The sequence below is a fragment of the Hydra viridissima genome, unplaced genomic scaffold, assembly GCF_058129835.1.
Source record: "Hydra viridissima isolate aposymbiotic clone 2 unplaced genomic scaffold, HvirCarnegie_v1 scaffold_113, whole genome shotgun sequence".
NCBI lineage: Eukaryota > Metazoa > Cnidaria > Hydrozoa > Anthoathecata > Hydridae > Hydra > Hydra viridissima.
The window spans coordinates 17,501-40,056 of NW_028324380.1; the positions used below are offsets into that span (position 1 = coordinate 17,501).

Below are 22,556 nucleotides of genomic sequence, written 5' to 3' on the forward strand. Positions count from 1 at the left end.
TAATAACTGGATAGCGCAACTCCGAGCAAAACTTCTAATTTTTTGACGCCAAAATCACCATATTGGAAAGCCCCAAAAGTTTAATTCTCGTAAGCCTCAAGTTCTGTTTTTCGGCTTATCGCTTTAAATACACATATCAGATTTCAGCGTTCTGGGGCTTTCCAATATTGCGATTTTGGCGTCAATTTTGATATAAGAGATGCGCTATCCAGTTATTATAGAGATCAGTGGTCTCGGCTCAATAGTAAAGATTATAAAATTTCTACAAACTTTTCAAAAACTTACAAATTTAACTATTGAAATTTTATTGATGTTAACTTCAATTGTTTGACAGTTTTATCTATAATGCAGTTGTACAAGTGCGTCCACCTTGTGTTTCATCTGTCTCGCTATTTTATAGTTCAATGAGTATCTACATTTGTCTCGATGAATAGTATCTTTATATTGATAATAAACTATTATTTTTTAGTTAATGATACTTCATTATTCAGTAAAAATTCCAGAAGGTTTTCGAAACCCCATCTTTCGTCCTTGATTAACTATTAGCTGGAACGCCTATAATAGTAAAGTGGTTATATTTTTGAAAAAACACTGCAATAGTCTCTATTAAAGCTTGCTGAGTGCTAAATCCTCCCATTTAGAAATTACGCCGAGCAAAGTGTACACTTATAGGCCCACTAATAAAGTCTGCAAACCTAAAAAAAGTCGCTTGTGTTTAACTTCAAAGTTTTTCCTTTTTAATAGCAAAAAAAACGCAGCAAGAATATTTGAAAGAAAAAGCTCGTTTTCAAAACAAAAAAAAAATTAGTCAAAATTTGATCGGCATTTCAAAACTTTTACCCTTCAAATATATATTGAGGTTTAACCGAAAATTTAGAATCTTTTATAGTACTTCTAAAAGCCCACAGTCAAAAGTCCACAGTTAAAAGTCCTGGTCAGACGTAGTAATTATTTAAGGTAAGAAATTACTTAATAGATAAAAATTTGATTCAGAATTGTTAAATTTTTTAACAGAAATATTGGAGCTAAAAATGAAAAAAATGAAAATTTTTTAAGCTACAAACTTCTTACCATAAAAGTGACGCGAAGGAATTTAAAAGAATTTTGAGCGGCGCAAATTATTAGAAATGCTTTATACGATGAAAAAGCAAAATTTTTAACAAAGATAGGAATTTAAAAATTTTCCATGCTTTTTTAATCTTTTAGTGTTATTTATAAATGTTATTTTAACCTTATTAGATTTTTTGAATTCCACAAATTGTTTGAGTGTTGTTAAATAAAGAACTCAGATTTTTATGTAATTGCTCTAAAGTTATGAAATGATCTCGTGTGTTTGTGATTAACTAAATGAACTTTTTTTTTTATCCGCAAATATTTAATATTAGTCAAAAACTTTTTAAACAATACTACCGTAATTAAAGTTTTCCATCACTGGAGATTTATTTTAAACCTTGAAAAATTATTTAATAATGTCAAATGCACAAATATGGATTTTGTTGATTATTACATCCCAAGTAACAGCAACTTTCCCACCAGAATGCAAAGATCTTGTTTTATACTCTATTTTTGGTACGTTTGGTGGATGTCTGTTCATTTCAAGCATTGTTATATTCTTTGTTGCGAGGAGACGGAAAATCAGTGAGTAAATTCTAAAACGACTTATTATTTTTGAGAATCTTTTGTTTTTAAATTGAAGTTCCTTTCATTTTGTGTTAAAAGCCCCAAAAACTTCGGCGCAAATTTTCATATACAAGATTCTTAAGTTTATTTTTATTACTAACTCTTATAAATACTTTGTGTCGGAAATGTAGCGTTTCAAAATATTGCATATAAATGAAACACCATTGGCATGTAATCTACTAAGAAAATATACAAGTGAACGAAGATCTTTTGAGTTTTTCAGAACTAAAAATTAATGCACAAGAATTTCCTTACAATTTCAAAAAACGTGATCACTTTTTTTTATTTCTACCAGAAGTAACACAGTCAGCTTTAAAAGTAGACACAAACTTCAGGAGATTCTCTTTACTCAATCTATTTTAATGAGTTTGTTTGTATAGCTACTATTGCTGCATTCATGTCTAGGATTTATTATACAGATTCATGATGGTGCTAATTCATTGAATTTTTCCGGTCCATTCCGGACATTCCAAGTTGTTCCCGGAAACTGATAAGAATTGTTGATGAGCTACGGGTGACGTAGCGGATTAAATCGATTTAAAATTCCTCTCCAATAACTAAAAGCGCAAATCTGAACCACTGAGATACGAATATTAAAAATAACTATTATCCGGTCTCATATATGTACAACGCACCATATCCTTTGACGCATGAAATTATTTCATTTCGAAACTTTATTCGAATTATTTTGTCAGTTTTTCGAATCGTTGTAAAAAGCAATGAACTTTTTGCCGTTACACCGCGGTTTTACCTCCAACAGTTTGTTTCGCATATAATAGCCGCTATACTTAAGATATTACCAAACTTAAAAATAAATTACGCTTGGAAACTTCAATTTAATACAAGTAAAAAATAATAGGATCCATAATATACTATAAAGCATATATAATTGACAACATATTATAGATATATTCAATATATAGATAAATTCAATATGCAGATATACGTAAAAAAAATCTCAAAAAGTATCTTGTATTCTTCATGGTGCCTCGTTCTGCTGCCGGAAATTAAAAAACCCAATAAGGAAAACATCCAAGAAAATAAAACTAACAGGACCAAAAATTTAATTTACTGCTTAGACTCGAAAACTCCACGAACGATTTATAACTAATCTAGCCTCGAAATTTGATTAGTACCTCGGAGAATCTTGAAACTTCAAAGGTCCAAACACCTAAAACATGTCATGTAACTTTTAAAGCTTCATTCTGTGCTGTTGTTGATGAAAATACCGTGAAAAAACATTTAGCAAACGTTAACAAGCAAATGGAGTACAATATAGTTATAGGTGCAAACACATTTGCCTACCTTGTGGGTGAGCTTGGTGAAGAGCAGGAAATACAAAGGTTTTATTTGTCTAAAGTGCAAGCACATAAAGTGTGTCATGGAACTGCAAAAACCAACACAATAGAGTTTGTAGAGCCTATAAGAAGTCACACATGTGGTGCCAAAAATTTGATGACTTCAGTCTTCGAGCCAACACTTGAAAAAAACGATACAAATGGCGACAGAAACCCAAAAACCTTTGAGACTTACCAAAGTATCATTCAGACCTGTCCACAAAATATAAAAGTGTATTAAAGTTTTTAAGTTAAAGTTAAAATATTTAGAACTATAATGAAACTAAATATACTTTATTCAATGAATACAAGTAAATATTTATTTGCTGGTTAATTAAACTAACTTGGTAATGAATTTTTCGTTCGTAAACTTTTCGCTCATATATATATATATATATATATATATATATATATATATATATATATATATATAGAGTTGGTAATTCAAGATGTTAGTATACTGATGTTTGGAATAATTCTTATTTTTATCTTAGGTTATATTTCCTTTCATTTTTATTAAAAAAAACGAAAAAAAAATCAAACAAAAAGAACAGCTTCCGTTAGAGTAGGATATGTTTAAAAATAGTCTCTTCGTTTTGTGGTCGTTCTTTTGTCCAATGAATGACGCTCTTAGTTGTGGCTCCGAATTGCAGATTAGATTTTGCTTTTTACGAGGTTGAGGTGGCCAATAATGTAAAAATTTATAGAAAAATCTCATTTTATCTGTACGCAGTGAGCTAAGGTCAGGTGAGCAAAAAGAATCAAAGTGCAGAGGTTCTTAAACTGTGAAGTTTGAGTGTTTTTTTGTTGTTTTTTTTATAAAGAAACATGCTTTTAGAAATCTAAAATTGGGGTTTTCTCGACTTTTATGGCTTCTAAGAAATCTTCATAATTTAATATCCTATTAAAATATTAAAAATTTAAATGGATTTTTTACAAAATTCAATGGGAAGTAGAAGTTAATATGAAATTAAACGCGGTGTAGCAAAAGTTTTCGTTTTTTTCGTGAACTACGAGAAAATATTCACGAGTTGATCTTGTAAAATGTACATAATATTTTTTATAAAAACGTACCTAATATTTTTTATAAAAATGTACCTAATATGTTTGATAAAATTAACACCTAGATGTAAAAACAAACTGCGCTATTAAGCTTGGGCACTAATAAAAAAAAAGGTGTGTTGAGAGGCTTCGCAGAGGACTGGAACGCACCAAAGTTAGCATAAGAATTATAAAGCTTTTGATAATCCCATGTTAAATATTATCATAAGAGTTTTTAGGTCAAGAAGTTCTAATTTAAATGTAAAAATGTTTTAACGAATAAAAAAAAACTTCGATTGGTGCACGATCAAAAGCACTTTAATGACGTGGAGTTTTTTTTTTTTTAATACAAAATTTAATTTCGTTGACCCAAGCTTTCTTTTTTGGCTTATGTTTTAAATTATATCTTCCCTTACCACAGATAATTTGTTAACTTTACCGTCAGCATCGAGGTTTCTTTATGAAGAAAATTAAGTTTATTATTGCTCATGTTCAGGCCCCTCGATAGGCCTGCTCATACTTGCCAAAGTAATTTAGCAAATTACTTCGTTTGGTTTCAGTTTTTTAAAATTATTAGAGAGAGTTTATCAAAATTAAAATTTTTAAAATAAGTTTTCTTTACTAAGTATTTTTTAATTTTTTAAAAACTAATTAACCAATTGTTAATGATGAAAGGGTCATACTAATTGTTCGTAGAAAACAGTTCAATAGTTTTATGTTTTAATTTTGAAATATTCAGACGTTCAAAGTTTTTCAAATTTTATTTTAGATTCTACGGAGAATTCAGAAAATGTAGAAAATGTAGAAGGCAAAAGAAACAATTTATTCGAAGATGAACTCGATGTCATTTACAGCGGTAGTACTTCGCTCTTACTTCTTTTTTCTTTTTAATTCCGGTTTCTCGAAAAAAATTTCAATGTTACAAACAAAAAATTTCGCAAACGACGACCCAACAGATTTGAAATGCTTTTTGTCGCTTCATTTTCAATCGCGTAAATTTACAATCTCGTTTATGCAGCTTTTCAGTTTCAATAAAAAGTTATAATAATCAATTCAATAAAGCATAATTATTTCTAAAGATAGATTATAATGCAATACAGTACCTTAACAAGAATGGTGTGTGTGTAGGGAAGGGGGAGTGTGTGTGGCTAGGGTGAGAGGAACAAGGGGAGCCATCTATTAATTAGATAAAAGGTAGCAAAACAAGAAAAGACAAAAAAAACTGTTAAAAACCATGAAAAAATTCAACTGCTCTCAATGAAAAAGAAAGTTGAAGTATGAAAAGTTTATAATACACCAATAATTTGTTAGTAGACTTAATTAAAAGTTAACATGTTATTTTTATTCTTACATACTTATATATAATAATTATTATATATAATAATTATTATATATACTTTCTTCTTGATTTTCTTTTTTTTACTTCTGTAACTCAGATTTTTCATCTCTTTTTGGATTTTTTTTTCTTTTTCTTACAATCCTTTTTCCATAATTTTTCAATGATAATAGTGAAACAATCTTGTGGACCACATTGGGTTACTGAGTGATTTTTAGCGGAAGCTAAAAATCACTCAGTAACCAAATGTGACCTATGTGACAAGTGGATACACATAAAATGTAAATGAGTTAACAAACTGACATAGGAAAATACCAAATCATTAAATACTTGGTATTGCGTAATCTGTACAAAAACATTTCTTCCTTTCTCTAATATTTCTGATCTTGAGTTATCTACCAGATTTGAAAGTTAACGTAATAAAAAATCAATTTGATAATGCAAACTTAAAAAACCTTTTTGGGGACCTCAATCACTTATTTTAAACTTCAATCAACTCCAAGTATGTAGATGTTCCTAGGTACAATAACTTGTCCGAAATTTCTGTAAGTTATCTTCATATAAACATACCTTCACTACCATATTATATTGACAATTTTAAAATACTACTGATATTTGATAATTTGTCTGATATCATCGAGGTAATTGAATCTAATCTGCACGATAAAGATGTGTATATAACTAATGTTGATTTAGAATGGATATGTATCTGTTCACACGCCAACGGAAGCTAAAAAGAGTGGTGTTTTGATGTATATTATGCTTAAACTTTAATATTAGGATTGACTTGATCCTGGTTAAAAGTAAAGAACTCGTATCTCTATTTATTGAAGTAATAAATTCTAAAAAAAAGCAATTTAATAGTCTGAATTTGTTGATCATTAAGGACAGACGAAAAAAAAAAAAAAAAAAAAAGGATGAAAACCATAAAAAAAGCACAACAATAGTTGTGCATAAAAAATTACTTTCTAAAACAAAATCAATTTTTATATAAACACCAGTTTGGTTTTCTTAAAGAGCATTCTACATTCTCTAATCGAAATTAGAGAAAAGATAAGAGTTGCTCTTGATAATGGAAGGTTTACAATAAGCTTTTGACACCATTCACTATGACATTCTCCTATCAAAAGCTTAATTATTATGGTGTAAGCAGCATACCCTGGAAATGCATTAAATTATATTTTCCATTCGTCAACAGCTTTTTACTTAAAATGGCACCTTTTCAGACATTAAAAGTGTTTGCATTGGTATCCCTCAGGGATCCACATTAAAAGTGTTTGCATTGGTATCCCTCAGGGATTTATATTAGGTCCTCTTCTCTTTATCATCTATATCAATAATCTTAATCTTTCTATCTTAATAATTCTATCAAACATTCAAATACGTATCATTTTGCTGATGATTCTAATCTTCAATTAACGACAAACTCTCTCAAAAAACTAAATAAATATGTTAATAAGGATATGGTCAGTCTTCTTCAATGGCTTCGAACAAAGAAAATCTCATTGAATACTAAAAAAAAAATAGAAATAGTGATATTTAAGACGTAACATGCTAATTTTTCCAAAAAAATCTAAAAAGAATCTTTCAAAATACTTGAACTTCAAGAATAAGTGGCCAAAAACTCTCTTTGTCTAGTAACATAACTTATCTTGGTGTTGTAAGAGATAAAGAATGTTGTAATAGATAAGAAACTTTCATTCAAAATACATAAATGAACTTACTCTTAAATTAAACCGTTTCAACGGTATGTTATGAAAAGTTTACAATCTATATACATCAAGTTTTGGTTCACATTTACAATATGCATGTCAAGTTTGGGGACAATCTAAAACTATCTGCCTTTCTAAAATCGTTTCATTTCAGAAGAGCAATACGAATAATTCATTTTTGCCCAAAACATTTCCTTAGTGGCAATCTGTATCTTACATCTAAAGTTCTTCGTTTCTATGTCATAATCAATTCCTAAATTGTTCATTTGTCTGGGATCAACAACATGGTCTTCTTCCTACCATGTTTCATAACTACTTTAATACTTGGACAATGAGTAGGCATAGCCTAAGATCAGTCACTTATAACAACTTAACCATCCCACTAAAGTAGACAACTAAAAATGGAATAAATTCCATTAAATTATACATTTATCTTTTCTTGGAACACCCTTCTATACACCCTAAAAACAGGTCCAAGAATCTGTTCTTAAAGCTACTCCATCATTTCTTCCTAAAAACTTACGCTTAACTTTATCTTATACCTTTTTGTTTGCATATGTGCATCTGCGCATGTATATGTGAATACATTTTATTAATTATTTAATCTACATTTTATCTCTTTTAAAAGTGTTTTTACTTATAAATGTTTTTGTAAAATTCAACTTTTATTATGTGATTAGTTTATTTCTAATGTTTCTCTTTTTTCTTTTCTTTATCTTAATTAGGCTTTATCTTAATTGCATTGACCTGTGTTTTTTGTAACATCCTTGTTAACATTGATTGATAATGATTGATTGATATAAAGGGATATTGGAGAGGGGAGGGGGTGCAGTTTAATATAATTCGGCCCTATATTTAATCTTTCTATGATCCTGTGGTAATTAAACAACACCTTTTCACAAACAATCAAAAAATCTCCGGTACTGTAATCATTAAGTGCACTTTTCTTTACATTTTTTTACAAATCTTATTTTAAAAATATGAAACAAAGTTGATTGTTCATTTTTAGGCAGGAAACGGCATGACAGTGGATTTATTGCTTCAAGCATCGAATCAATTATACCTTTCTCAGAAACATTTCCGCCCAAAAAATCTCCCTCTATGCCTAACCTCTCTAAAAAATTGAGCTTCCTTACAAATCACACAAATTATAATGAAGAGGTTTTCAATTCCAACTGTTCGCATCCTCCTGATATCTTTAATTGCATCCAATTAAAACAATTCAGATCTTTTGGAGCTCAAACTGATAGTCTAAGCAGCTTGAAGGTTGAAAAAGACGTTTTACCTCATGAGAGTGTTTGTGGGTTGATATCAAACAAAAGCGCAGTTTTAAGAGATATACGTCAACGAAAGTTAAAAATGGATTATGATATGAACTTTTCAGATTTTGAAACCGTTGTCATTGAAAAAAAGAATGCTAACTCTATGGGACTAGATTTCGGGATTGCTGGGGTTTTCATAAAAAAAATGGATATGGACGAAATTTCTTTTAAGCAAGGATCTCTAAGCGCAGGTAATATATTATATTTATAACCATAGGTGTAATATATATATATATATATATATATATATATATATATATATATATATATATATATATATATATATATATATAAAATAGCACAAAAGTAAAAAGAAGATATACCAAATTTTTAACTTTAAAGATAACTTCTTTTAAATAATTTTGCAAGGTAAAGTCATGCTAAAAAAAAAAAGAATTACACTTAAAAATCGAACACAATAACATAATGAACTAATAAAAAGTACAACGATAAATAAAAATTGTTGGCAAATCAACAATAAACATCAAAACTACCATTTCAAATATCCACCTATTTTTTTTTTATTTATGCAAAACTTTTGCTTGGAAAAAACAAAATTGTTGCAAACTTCTGTTGAAACTCTTCTTCAAATGGTATCTAATTTTTATTTTAGGCTACTTATGGCATTTATTCGAACATTGAATATATCTTTGTCTATTCAAGCCCACGTAGATTCGATTAAGTTCAAATCCGGTGATCGAGCTGGCCAGGGGACTAAGCTTAATTCATTTTTTTCATCTAAACTTTAACTGTGTGGGCTGAATGAGCCAACGTCAGCGGTTTTCTGACGTTTGCTTAGCACAAATATTTTTTCTAAGTAAATTTTCTTCTAATTGTATATTTGAAGAATCACATTTCCCCCAGTTTTTGTTGATAAGTTGTTGGTAAGTTAAGAATAATTTATTCTTGAATTGGGTCATATCATCTACCATTTTGTTGATTTGCTAACATCTTTTCGACCGATTTCTAGACATCTTAACTTTCAGAGCATCATATTATCTACACAAGAAAAGTCCTAAACGTGAGTTAACTAATCAACATTAAAAATTTAATTCAACTTTTTATAGAAAAAACATTTAAAAAATTGTTATGTGCAACAATTGGGCTTAAGAAGAAAATGGAAATTATTTTAAAGCTTAGTGCGTCCAATTCTTTAATTTTTTTTCAACGTTTTCTAGTATGCTTTTTCTCTTTCTTGTAAGTTTTTTATATTCACTTAATAAAACCGAGTTAATAAAAAAGTAAGTAGCTAGTGAACTTGTTACAGTTGTAGAGAAAAATTTCTCAATGCAAAAAAACAAACAAACAAAAAAAATATATAAAAATAAAAACGTAGATCAAACATAATTACTTTTTTATGTTTTGAAAAAAAGTATAATTCTTATTTTATCTCTATACTTTCACGGCGAGACGCTTCACGACAACACGAGCAAATCACAAAGCGAATAAATTTTAGATAAAAAGAAAAGAAAAATACCAAAACACAAATGAATCTAAAAAAAAAAAAATACTTTTTGACTACTATTAAGTGTGATGTGTGATGTGTAAAGCAACTATTTTTTGACATAGGAGATGAAGTTATTTCCATAAACGGCGTTTCAGTATTTGGGCTGAGCAGTGTCGATGCGTTTCCACTCTTTGTTGAGCCAGCTTCTAATGTTTGTCTTGAAATCAGAAAAGGAGACTTTTTATCAAAAGGTATAGTTTACAAGATTATTTTGCAATTGTTGGCCGACAAACTATTTTTCTTACTATGTTTTAGTGTTATTACCGTTAAATGTTAAATAGCAAAATAGTTTGTGCAATTATTAAGTGATTTATTTCAGTGACTCTTAGCGAACATCAAGCTTCGCTAGTTAACGCGGAACAAGAAAAAATTACATCTTCAGTTGAAAACCTAGATTTCTCAAAATCAAAATTTAATATAGAGTTTCTTCCTAAACCACGAGATTTTTATCCAAAAGAATGCCTTTTAAATAATCAGCCTTTCTGTCGTTCTACGTTTGAACAGAATCAATTAAGTTCGGACAATATTATCAAATACGATGAGAGTTCTATAAAAAACAATAAGAAAACAGTTCACCAAAGACGTCATAATAGGGCAGCTTCAAGTGAATCTTTACAAATTACTAGTTCAACAAAAAAACCTTGTCAGTTGATAGGTCAAGACCTTCTTTATAATCGTACACAGAGTGAAGAAAACATATCATTGAATTTAAATTCTCATTTAAAACGCTCGTCTTCGCAAGATAGCCAAACTTTTCAAAAACCATGCTACGTTTACACAAAAAAGTATATCCAAAATTTTTTTGACGAATCCATTAATCAAAGCATGATTAACGGAGAGATTGATTATATAAATTTAAATGGTTTGAACGATAATCGAAACGATAGTGTTATAATTAAAAGAGGTTACAATAATGATTACATAGTTCCTGTAACCAATGGTGTTCCAATTACATGTAGTATATATAATACGCGTTTGAATAGTCAACCACCTCGACGTTCTTCAGGATTTAGTTATAGTATACAAAATGACGAATCGAACTTTTTATTTAACTCTTTGTTGTCGGTTCAAAAAAACCTTTCTAATCAATTACTTCTTAAGAAAGAAATCGAGTCCGGATTTAGAATTCCATACACAAACAAAGATCCACCTGGCTATGAATCATCGCAACAAAATGTTATCAAAAGAGATCAAGTTAATGTGGATTATAAGAAGTATAACGAAGCGAGGTTTTCAAACGTTACTTTAAAAGAACCCCCTTCTTATTCTAACTGTGTTTTAAACATGCCATCTAATGATAACAAAAAGAAATCTCATTTTATATTTAAAAATCAGTCTAGACCACATTCTTATGATGGAAACATAGAGACAAAATGCAACAAAGAAGTTGTTGACTTAGTATCTACCGACGTAAAAAATGACCCAGAAAAAAGGAATCAACCGAAACGTACACATTCAATGCCAGCTGTTAAACATATCGACGAACGATCTCGAATCGCAAAAACATTTCTAATTGATGAAGAGGCTAAAACCCCAAAGAGGCTGCAAAATAAACATCATCAAGGAAATTGTCGTCGAAAATCAATCGATTCAGGTACTTTAAAAAAGCTAGCTTTAGAACTTCAAAACAATCCCGAATTAGGGTGCGAGTACCCAATGATTTCTCAGCTTTTAGGTGAGTCTCAGTTTTCTGCTATTGAAAGGAGAGGAAAAAACTTATATCGACATAAATCGACAGAAGCAATAAGTAGTCAAATAGAAGATAAGAATGTAGAGTTTCTTTAGTTTTAAGGTTTTTCAGCAAAGGTGTACAAATTGTATGAGAAAACATTCTTAAATATCAGATTATCTGTATCTTAGAACCCTTATTAAAATATAATTTCCCGTATTTTTTTTACTAACATTCCTAATAAGATTTTGGGAGAAAAAAAAATTGCGTCAGTTTTCTCTCTAATAACTCCTTTTTTTTCAAGAACTGTTCGGATAGCTTTGGATATTTACTCAATTCTTCCAGATAAGCGCAATTACCCCAGCAACATTAATATCATATTAGAAAGGAAAAGATTTTTAATATGCAGTTATTCAAGCCGCTGAATTCTTTATTTTTCCATTAGTTGTGCTGTCACCGAGTCCAGTGAGCAAATTGTCTTTATGGTAACACTAAGACAACTTATTCTCTGCCACGAGAATTAAAACGAGTCAAAGTTCGATCTTGGAAATTTGTTTGTCCCTCAGAAAACTATAAATTTTCAAGATTTAGACGTTACTTCTTCTTAGTTGAGTGCGTGATATCTTTATTTAAACCTTTTTTTTTTTTTTAACCTTCCGGATCCTAGATGACACTACCGCTTTAAATTTTTTTACAGTATTTCTTCCGCGATTCTCGGAAGTTAATATTCTATTTGCTATTTGTCTGTTGCTGATCATTTACATCAATTCTCTGACACTTTTTTGGTTTGCTTATTGCTTTTAGACCTATTTTAATGTATCTTAACGTCTCATAACCTCAACAAAAAGTCTTATACGTGGCTTAAGGTGGCTCACCCCCATTCAAAATCAAAAAAAAAATTTTTTTTTTTTTTTTGAATTATGTTGTATTAAGCATCGAAGTACAAAATTCATAATATATTTTTACTATTATATGCTTAAAAAGTAACAAAAAATACCGTTATTGTGGTTAATACAGTTTCCTACTCCTTAGCAACGCCATAGCAACGGTGTAAACAACAAATTTATTCATTACTTCTTGAAGGTTTTAACTTAAAGTTTTGAACTATTTTTCAATGTTAGATCTATTATGCTTTTCTACTGTTCTGTAAAATGTAATATTTCTTAAAAATGTGCTCTGTTACAGAGTCGCCATATCGAGATAGATAGTTTTCAGTTAAATTACATTGAATTAATGATACAGAGCCTCTGTATCATTAATTCAATGTAATTTAACTGAAAACTATCTATCTCGATATGGCGAACAAAAGGAATAAAATTAGAAATTTAAAGAGAAAATATCATGGAAATAGGTATACAAGGAGAGCAGAGGAAGTAAATGGTTGTAGCAGGAAATCAGAAACAACAAGTGCATCAAAGCTTAAGAAAAAACATAACTTTAGTGCTGCAACAAATTGTGATTCCGAAGTTGACAATTTTTTCTTTATTTGTAACTTTAGAATTATTAAAAATATATTTGAACAGTATTCCACATGCAGTGAGTGTAATAGCAAGCCAACTTTTTTTCATAATGAATCTATACGTATGGGATTTTCTATTGGAATTATAATACAATGTTCAAACTGTGACTTTGAAAGTACATTTTATTCATCACCATCTGTAAATCAAAGTGTTTCTAGTTCAAAACCATATGAAATAAATTTACGTGCTGTTATGGCATTTCGTGAAATTGGACGTGGTAGAGAAGCTATGTCTACTTTTACTGCTATAATGAATATGCCTCCACCTCTTACGAATCACAGTTATAATATTACAAACAATAAACTACATAAAGTTTATAAAGAAAGCAGTTCTCAGAGTATGAAAGCTGCTGTATCAGAACTAAGGGAAATTATAAATGCAAATGCTTCTGATGATGAAATTATTGACTGTGGCATATCAATAGATGGAACATGGCAACGTCGTGGGTACTCCTCCCTAAATGGTGTTGTTGCTGGTCTTTCGCATGAAAATAAAAAGGTGATTGATGTTTGTTCTTTATCTAAGTTTTGTATGCAGTGTGAAGTACATAGAAGAATTAGTAATCCTATTGATTTTGAATATTGGAAAGCTACACACACTTGTCAAGTAAATCATTTAGGCTCAGCAGGGTCAATGGAAGCTGCTGGAGCTCAAGAAATATTCCATTCGTCCATACAAAAGTATAATTTAAGATATACTAAGTACCTTGGAGATGGTGACTCAAGTTCATTTTCTAATGTTGTTAAAAGTAAACCATACGGTGATTATGTTATTGAAAAGCTAGAATGTATTGGCCATTATCAGAAAAGAGTAGGCTCTCGTTTGCGTCAAAAAATTAAAGATTTTAAAGGCAGGTTGTTAAGCGATGGCTTAAAAATATCCGGAAAAGGAAGGTTGACCAATAAAACTATTAACACAATGCAGAACTTTGTTGGAATGGCTATAAGACAAAATAAAAATAACCTACTGAGTATGAGAAATTCTGTAATAGCTGTACTTTACCATTGTACAAACTTTCCATATGAAGTCACTCGTCATCAATTTTGTTTAAAAGGGAAAAGCAGTTGGTGCAAATGGCAATCAGATAAAGTTACGGGTAAAACAAGCTATAGACAAAAAGTAAATTTACCTGTAGCAATTATGGAGGAAATTAAACCTATTTTTCAAGAATTATCAAACCCTGAAATGCTAAGAAAGTGTTTACATGGGATGACACAAAACTGCAATGAGTCATTTAATGGTTTGATATGGCAGCGATGCCCTAAAACTACTTTTACTGCAAGGAAAATTCTTGAAATATCTGTTTATTCTTCTATTTTAAATTACAATGATGGATTTTCTTCTTTAAGTTGCATTTTTAAAATGCTTGGGTTTTCTGGAGGTGTTTATTTTGAAAAAGGAGCTTTCAAAAAAGATAAAAACCGACTATCAAATATGTCAAGAAAATCGACTGATGTTAGTAAAACACGAAGAAAACATATAAGATCAATAAACAAAGGTTATTTAGACATTGACAAGGAGAATGATGATATGAAATCTTATGCTAGTGGCAGTTTTTAGTGACTTTTTATAAAAAAAACTTTTTGTTTTTATGTTTTTTTTTTTAAAATGTGTTTTTTAAGACTTTCTTATTTTAATATATTTTTCTTACGAAAACGTTAATATCTTCAGTTTGGTTAAAGCTTTTATCTTCAAATTTTCACAGTATGTTGATTAACTTATTTATGAGGGCTGGGACTAGAATTATAACATTTTAAGCATAAATAAATTAGTTTGAATGTAGTTTGTTAGACTGACACAGGCACTAAATCAATTTCTGCACCTTTATTGCTGCCATTTTAGTTTTTTTTAACATTTGAAAAAAATTTTAGTTCCAGCCCTGGAGCAACTATTTAGCTACCATTTGGCAAAATATGGTGCATTCAGTGCAAATTTTACTCAAGATATCATTGTTTTAGCTAAGGTAAGGTTTTAGACAAATTATGCTGACTCAGCATCAAAAAATGGAAATTTCATTTTTCTTTTAAGAAGTTAAAGTTTTAATAGAATTTCCTTATATAAAAAATAAAAAACAAGTTTTTAACCTTTATAAAAAGTTAGATTTAGAGGGGGTGAGCCACCTTAACTAATCATCATCAGCAATTTTATGCACCTGTCAAGAGAAATAATCCAAAATTAAAAAAAAAAAGTTATCGATAACAGATAATTTGAGAAAATAAGAGGAAAATAAAACTTTGTGCGCCTACTTTTTTATAGCGAATAAATTTTGCTCTATTTCATAAACCTGAATTAGTAAAAAAAAAAAAAGTGACGCACTAGTGAACTTGTTTGTGGCTTAAGTTAAGTGCTCAAACTCTTTCTGCATTGCAAAAAAAAAAAAAGAAGAAAAAAAAAGGTAGATTTTAATCAAATATGATTATTTTTTAAGGATAATTTGAAAAAACTATCAGGATCTTAAACTTGTATAATTTAACTATCTTAATGCGTTTATTAATTTTTTTGAAGCACTGTATATTAAGTTTTGATATCTTCTGTAGGAGCAACATTAGAATTAGATGCCTATCATTCTTTTCTGGTAAACCATAAAATAACGGGTACCGAGCTTAACAAAATGAATCGTGACGGAATCTATCGGTTTTCCACAAACCATGCTTTATTGTAATTGATACAAACAAAAGCCTGTAACTGAATATCTTTCACATTTATAAGATAAAACATTTCATAATTTTTTTTTCAAAGAAAAAAAAGAAAAAACTAAAGTTAGTAACTTCAGTTTTGTTGATCCAGATTAAGATGTCATTTGACAGTGGTTACACACACTCCATTCATTTATCAATAACGTTGGGCTGAACACACTCCATCCATTTAACACTGTAGTTTACGCATACGCCGCCCATTTATCTCTGACTGTGGTCTACACACACCCCACCCATTTCAAGTATAGCTTTATCTGCGTCCCATTCTCCTGGAAGCTTTACCTAAACAAAAGATCTTGTCATTATCGTCATTATTATCCTAGTCACAGGATGTAATAACAGAGATTTTAATGAAAATAAAAATAATATTTGCTAAAGGAAAAATGATTACAAAAAAACTTTTATCGATTACAAGCAACGTAAAAACACAAGGTAAATATGTGCAAAAACTTAGGCTAACTATATAAAATAAGAAACTGAGCTTAATTTCATCTAAATTTTCAGCATAAAATGCAGAAACTATTTATTAGATAATCGATTTTTAAAATATTTTTGACAAAACTTCAAAACATGTTTAATCATTTGGAACACACCCTTGTTATATTGTAAATCTTTAGAATATCTTAAACACAGCAAACATCAAAAGTAATTAGTCACAACAAATTGGCACCATATATAATTATATTTCCAGCTTTCCCGAACAGAATTAAAAAAATGTTTTTCAGCCTTTTTCCCGAAACATTTCTAGCCTGCATGGCGACAATTTGATAATGACAACTTGATTAGTGCATTAAGTAAAATTTGATGTATTTGATGTTATCTGAAACAAAAATTTTATTTCAGTTAAAAAAGTACACATTTTTCAAAGCGAGTCCTGCTAATCCTATATCAACAAACGAGAAAAATATACGAAAATTACGACTGACTTGGTAACTTTTCGTACCTTATAGTAATTTCGTAATCCTAAGGAACTACCCGTTCGTAATGCAGATGTCTAGTTCTGAATATTTTAAATAACTATTCTATTGCATATTCTTGATGATGCGATGCGTACATTAATGTTGTTAGTCAGGCTCTTAAACTTGTATAATTTAAGTGGATTTTTCATAGATTTACAGTAAACAAAGTGGAACAGATGATATATTTTGGTCTTTTGTCAATCAAGTTCTTTGTTCGTGTTACATAAACTATTGGATGTCTGATGCAATTACAGCTACACGTTTTATTTTAGGTAAGTTTAAAAAGAGTTTGTATTTCTTTTAGGTTTCTGAATATAAAGATGTGGGATGCCTGAGGATGTAAATTTAGGGATTTGAAAAATGTTTGATAAAAAGTGAAATATTAAAGTTTTTTACCTTTCTACGTTTTTCTATTTCATTTAACTCCCATCTTTTTAGATCTTCTTGGTTACGAATGGCTTTAACTCCTCCACATCCCCAAGTCTATTTAACATCAATGACAAAATGCAAAACAAGAAAATAAATAAGCCTAGATGATTTCACTTTAAAGTTTATAACTTGTGCTGACAAAATTCTAAAGATGATGAAAACTTGGTTGTTTATATTGCTCTGTAGATTCAAATTTTATGAATACTATGGAGCATTTCCTAAATGACTACTCACATGTGGCCTAAGTTAAAAAATTTTTTCGCATAACTTTCTCATAAATAACACATAAATGTTAATATTAATGAAACATTTTTCACATAAATTTCTCATCTTGTCCTTAATAGGACCAAGATGAAACAAGGTCTTGTTACATTCAGATACTTTTTTAAATAATAGTGATATTTGGTCATAGAACATCAGCATTTTATTTTTCTAATCCTGAAAATATCTGTTTCATTTCCAAAGAAAAGGTAAATTTATTGACTACCATTGTAACCTTCAAAATGTCATACAAAGTGAAAAGCCAAGATTTAGAAAAAGAGAATAAAGAAAGTATTTCAAAACTTACTTCAATACGCACTAGCACTTCATTAGTTGATTTCCTGTAATTTAGTTCAGCGCATGAGAGATCCTTATCAATGGCAACTTTTGAATTAGTTTCACTTCCAATTTGTAAACCAGTGGCAATACTACGACTTATTTCTTTCAAATAAACCATGCATGAGTTTGCTAAAAAACAATTCAAAGAACAATGGACTTCCAACTAACTTTATTACTATTCTATTTATTATTGTATTCAACATTACAACATTTTATTAAAAAAACAACTACTACATAATGAAAAGAAACTTCCTACCTTCAAGAACTTTTAAATTGGGTGACACTTCAATCAATTGGCAGTATGGACCACCAAATTTATCAGGCGAATCTCTACATAGAAATTTTACAGATTTATTGCACTTAAAACAAACAACTCATAAAATCCACAAAACTAAAACATTCAATCTTTCTACACCTCCAAGGTTCATCAAGTGCCAGGATTAATACAATCCCTGAAGCAAACTTAAACAAAGTAACAGTTGCACTCTTATAGTTCATTATCTTGCTCTTAAATCTAAAAAAATGAAGTTTCTAAAAAATAATTCTGAAAGATTTCAAAAAACTCTAAGACTTGATACAAAAAATGTATTGAAGAAATAAACTGTGAAAACATTCAAGTTTAAGAACCTGTTTAAACTTAGACCATGTTGGCTGCTTTCATATAGCAGATTCCATGTAAATCTTTCATTTTCAGAAGTATCCTTAAATATATTTACAAGTGGATATTAAATGTTTTAAGTTTTAAATAATTTATGACACTTTCAAACAATAACTTTCTTTAAGGATGTGTTATCAAAACTCATAACCTTATGCAACCTTGATATAAGATTTTTTAAAATACTTTGTTATGTGATTAAAAAAAATTTAAATTAGACCAAAAAAAATTGATTTCTTAATTGAACTTCTAAATAAAAACTATTGGAGTTTAGATGCTTACTTGTACATTTAGCATTTAGCAAATAAAAGACAAAGTTATTTACAATTACAATTCATACAAATATCAAAAAATGTTAACATCAAAAAGTAGCTAAAAATATTCAAAACTGCAAATCAAATTTAAATTTCACTACTTTTTCAGAAAATATAATACTTCAACAACAAATAATACAAAAAGAACCTCATCTCCATCTTTGAATTTGTTATCCATTCGAATGTAACAGGCTGAAAGTCTAGTGCATAAAAACCACAGCAGTGACGGAGTTAACATAGTATTGCCTGATTCACATTCTACTGGTAAAAACAACATCTAAAATACCAAATTTTAAAAAGCATCTTTATGTTAAGTTCATATTGCTTACTTTTTTCTTCTTTAAACAAGATAAATCTAACCTCAAAATTTGTCTTTAATTGAGAACCCATAAACTTTTCAAAAAGCCATGCTTCAAAACCCCCAAATATAAAAAAGCATTCTTCTATTAGGAAACACATCACTTTTTTTTTTGACATACAGGTTGCACCATCTAACTTTAAGATAAAAGGATAGTTTTTCATACTTAAATTTTACATAGCAAAAATAATACCAAAAAGAAACAGTTATTATGTGAGGAACTTACAGATGATTTCACCATTGAGCAAATCAAAATGTCATCTTTTGGAATAATACAACTTTCCATGGCCTGCAGAATACCAAATTTGCAAGAAACTTCATATAAAGATGCCAAGTCTACAAAAAAAAAAAAAAAAAAAAAAATTAATTTTCAAACAAATCATATGATCTAATTTACTATCATTAGTATTTTTTCATACAAAAAGTTGCCAGAATTAATCATTTATCAAGTATTGGTATTTGGCTTTTGACAAATAGCAAAAGGTAAGACAAATAGGTAAAGTACCAACTTCTTAATCTTTCAATGCTTTTTAAAATAAATAGAATTTTCTGAAGTCTATTAAATAGAACTCTTCATGTGTTTAAAACAGCAAAGTTTTTTACATTAACAAGTTTATTTTTACACATAAACTTGTTGATTAAAATTTGTTGTACAAATAAGTTTAACAGCTTTAATTGAATAGCAATTCTTAAAAAAACCTTGATGGGTTGAAGCAAAATAACAAAAGGTATTTTAGGTATCACAACGTTTTTCTGGTTATTTCTTCTAAAAAAAAAGAGGGAATTTTATAATGAAGAGCAAGAGAGTTAAATAGATGAAGCACTTAAAATATTAAGATCCAAAAGTTATCTATAAAATAATTTTGAGTGACAGACCTTTATACCTTCTTCATAGAAGTCATCCTTGTTACCAGCAAGAATATCAAGGTAAAAATTAATCTTTTCACTTGGGCTTTTATAAACTAAAAATGAACAAAGCCTGAAATTTAATTGGAATCTTAAGCAAACTTTATGATTGTATTTACAAAAATAATGTTTTCTTGTGTGTAATCATAAATTCGAAGTACAACTAATACCAGTTTCTAAAATTCCTTGCGCTCTTTCTGCAAATAACTTGCTTGTTATTGCAGATGCATTTAGTAGATCAATGAAAAACCTGTTGAACAGATATGGGCCAACATCATCACTTACTCCTTTGAAATGATTCTGAAAAATTTGGAATTTTATTTCAACTGAAAACTTAAGTAATTAAAAGCAGAAATTCTTAAAAATTAAAGTCATCTTTTTTAAAAAAAAACAAGTGTTAAAAAAAGGTTTTTAAAGAATTTTTTTTTTTAAAAACAAATTTTCTATAGAATATTTCTCTCCTCTGCATTCAGTAAAACATATTTAAAAATTTCTTTCATATACCAGAAATAAATCTTGATCTAGCAGTTGATACTTGCACAATCTCTAAAAGTAAACAAAATGCTTCTTACATCCTCTGCTTTAATAATTTGTATATGTATGTGTATATGTGTCTGTCTGTATATATATAAAAGAAGACTTACCTCAAAAAGTTTATGCAATTTTTCGTCACGTGGAGTTACTGGTAAGTTAGATATTCTCCTAGAAGAATTTCCCATTCTAGCATATTATGCTGAAAAAGAATCTTTTATTCTGAAAGTTATTTTGTTTTGAAAAATATCTAAAATAAAAAATCACAGACTTCTACTTATCATATTGCACAAACAATATTATAATTATTTCAAATAAAACTTATTTCTAATAAAATTATACAAAAATAATTAAAAAACAAAACAAAAAAACAGCATCAAAATGAATGTTCAAACTTTTTTTAATGCATTTTAAAAATACAACTAAAAATATGAAAAAAGAAATACAACTTTTAAAAAAAAATGTATCTACTAATACTTTAATACAAATTTTCTTATTAAATCTATTTGATAAAATAGTTTATGCAATTAATGAAATGAGAATATTAAAACTTAAATTTTTATAAATTGCTTAAGAAAAGAAAAAGCTATTGAAAGTATATGTTGATACCATAAGACTTAAAAAAAAATGTTATTTTATATGGGTCAAATCTAATTCCAACTAATCTTCTTAGTATTCCATCATATTGCTTCATTGATGATTGTGTTTCAACAATTATTCCTTTTTGGACAACAATATTTACATCTGCAATGTGCAAGTCTTCTTCCATGAGTATTCCAGGTATAAAAAACTTCGGACTTTTACCAAATGTCCAATCCCATGCTTTTAACTGGTCAACTTTGTGTAAAACGGTAGGGAATTGCACAGGATTAACATATACCAGTGCAGGTTTAGAACAATCAATTTTGTAGTACTTAGTGTAGTAAAAATCAGTTAGATTTTTGACAAGGTCAAAAAAATCATAACTTTCATAAAATAAATTTTTGATAGGAGAAGGAACACTTTGAGTGGCACTGGTTTGGATGTGCGACAATGAATTTTTCAGAACTTCAGTTAAACAATTGACATCAGAATTACATAATAAAGTAAAATGATGATAAGCAGTATTCAAGCCAACTTTGGCAGCACTACCTGATACTTTAAATTCTGATTCAAATATAATGTCATCTTTTTTATTTATTTCAAGATTGATTTTGTAGAATACTCTAAAAAACTCAACAATGAAATTTAAATTTTCTCTTCTATTATATTGCTCTTTATGACTAAAAATAGTCATGTTTACATTTCCTAAATCATGATAAACTGCCCCTCCCCCACTGTTGCGCCTGCAAAGTTTTATACTCTCTTGTTCAATTTTCTTTAAATTTACTTCTTTCCAAGGGTTTTGATGACGGCCTATCACAACAGAAGGAGAATTTCTCCAAATAAATAAAACTCTTTCAAGACCATTAAACAGGAAATTTTCATAAATATAATCTTCAAAGGAAATATTTTCAAATACACAATTAGAGAGAGATACCCAAACTGATGATTTTTTCAGACTTTCAATTGACAAGGTACTGTTATAACGTAGGGAAAATTTTAACATGTTAAACTGCATTGTCTTCAGTGATATCTTTTGTAAAGCTTATAAAATTCAGCCAATGAAGCTTAGAACTATATAAACAATGAAGCTGGGAACATATTTAGGCCCTAAAGGTGAATCTTTTAATTCAATAACTTTTTAAGACTTTCTAAACAAATATCTGAAAATAACTAAAAACAATATTCTATAATTATTTCATACTATTAGCATACAATAAGCACTATATGCTAATAGAATATACTCATTTGAAAATTCTTTACATTAAATTAGTTATACATATATGTGTGCTTAAATTTAAAAAAATATAAAAAAACCAATTCATTTACATAGTGTTAAATCAAAGCTATAGTGTTAACCTGCGTTCATTATTGACTAAAAAGAGCAGACATGAAAGTTTTC

At 28.9% G+C, this 22,556-nt stretch overlaps 4 protein-coding genes and 1 long non-coding RNA gene across 9 annotated transcripts; 2 read left to right on the plus strand and 3 right to left on the minus strand.

Moving 5' to 3' along the window:
* The first annotated feature begins 1,296 nt into the window (after positions 1 to 1,296).
* On the plus strand, positions 1,297 to 11,780 carry LOC145183077 (uncharacterized). 2 transcript variants are annotated; one of them, XM_090076059.1, is made up of 5 exons: positions 1,297 to 1,638; positions 4,828 to 4,914; positions 8,116 to 8,619; positions 9,998 to 10,126; positions 10,255 to 11,780. In XM_090076059.1, the coding sequence occupies exons 1-5, from the start codon at positions 1,470 to 1,472 to the stop codon at positions 11,718 to 11,720; spliced, it is 2,355 nt and encodes a 784-aa protein (XP_089932185.1). In that variant the 5' UTR covers positions 1,297 to 1,469; the 3' UTR covers positions 11,721 to 11,780. The 2 variants fall into 2 exon arrangements, with proteins under 2 accessions (XP_089932185.1, XP_089932186.1); XM_090076060.1 differs by lacking the exon at positions 1,297 to 1,638 and adding an exon at positions 4,384 to 4,586.
* Positions 2,547 to 4,193, minus strand: LOC149875896 (uncharacterized). Its single transcript, XR_016448988.1, has 3 exons — positions 4,116 to 4,193; positions 2,986 to 3,230; positions 2,547 to 2,851 (listed from the first exon to the last, which is right to left on the minus strand). It is a non-coding gene; the product is annotated as an uncharacterized LOC149875896 (long non-coding RNA).
* Positions 11,781 to 12,839: 1,059 nt separating the features above from the next.
* Positions 12,840 to 15,190, plus strand: LOC145187186 (uncharacterized). Its single transcript, XM_090076053.1, has one exon. It carries the CDS (start codon positions 12,900 to 12,902, stop codon positions 14,682 to 14,684), a length of 1,785 nt encoding a protein of 594 aa, XP_089932179.1. The 5' UTR covers positions 12,840 to 12,899; the 3' UTR covers positions 14,685 to 15,190.
* Positions 15,191 to 15,801: 611 nt separating this feature from the next.
* Positions 15,802 to 20,848, minus strand: LOC145183686 (uncharacterized). Of its 4 annotated transcripts, none has more exons than XM_090076054.1 (13): positions 20,686 to 20,848; positions 20,546 to 20,587; positions 20,212 to 20,341; positions 20,020 to 20,097; positions 19,362 to 19,471; positions 19,138 to 19,272; positions 18,926 to 19,054; positions 18,436 to 18,509; positions 18,224 to 18,322; positions 18,065 to 18,138; positions 17,777 to 17,937; positions 17,176 to 17,262; positions 15,802 to 16,102 (listed from the first exon to the last, which is right to left on the minus strand). In XM_090076054.1, exons 1-13 carry the CDS (start codon positions 20,758 to 20,760, stop codon positions 16,022 to 16,024), a joined length of 1,275 nt encoding a protein of 424 aa, XP_089932180.1. In that variant the 5' UTR covers positions 20,761 to 20,848; the 3' UTR covers positions 15,802 to 16,021. The 4 variants fall into 4 exon arrangements, with proteins under 4 accessions (XP_089932180.1, XP_089932181.1, XP_089932182.1 ...); XM_090076055.1 differs by having other exon boundaries at positions 20,012 to 20,097; positions 20,686 to 20,824; XM_090076056.1 differs by lacking the exons at positions 20,020 to 20,097; positions 20,212 to 20,341; positions 20,546 to 20,587; positions 20,686 to 20,848 and adding an exon at positions 19,835 to 19,896.
* A 226-nt stretch (positions 20,849 to 21,074) lies between these two features.
* LOC145183750 (lipoyl amidotransferase LIPT1, mitochondrial-like) lies at positions 21,075 to 22,323 on the minus strand. The gene has a single exon (XM_080059204.2). The coding sequence runs from the start codon at positions 22,170 to 22,172 to the stop codon at positions 21,159 to 21,161; it is 1,014 nt and encodes a 337-aa protein (XP_079915330.2). The 5' UTR covers positions 22,173 to 22,323; the 3' UTR covers positions 21,075 to 21,158.
* Positions 22,324 to 22,556: the final 233 nt, after the last annotated feature.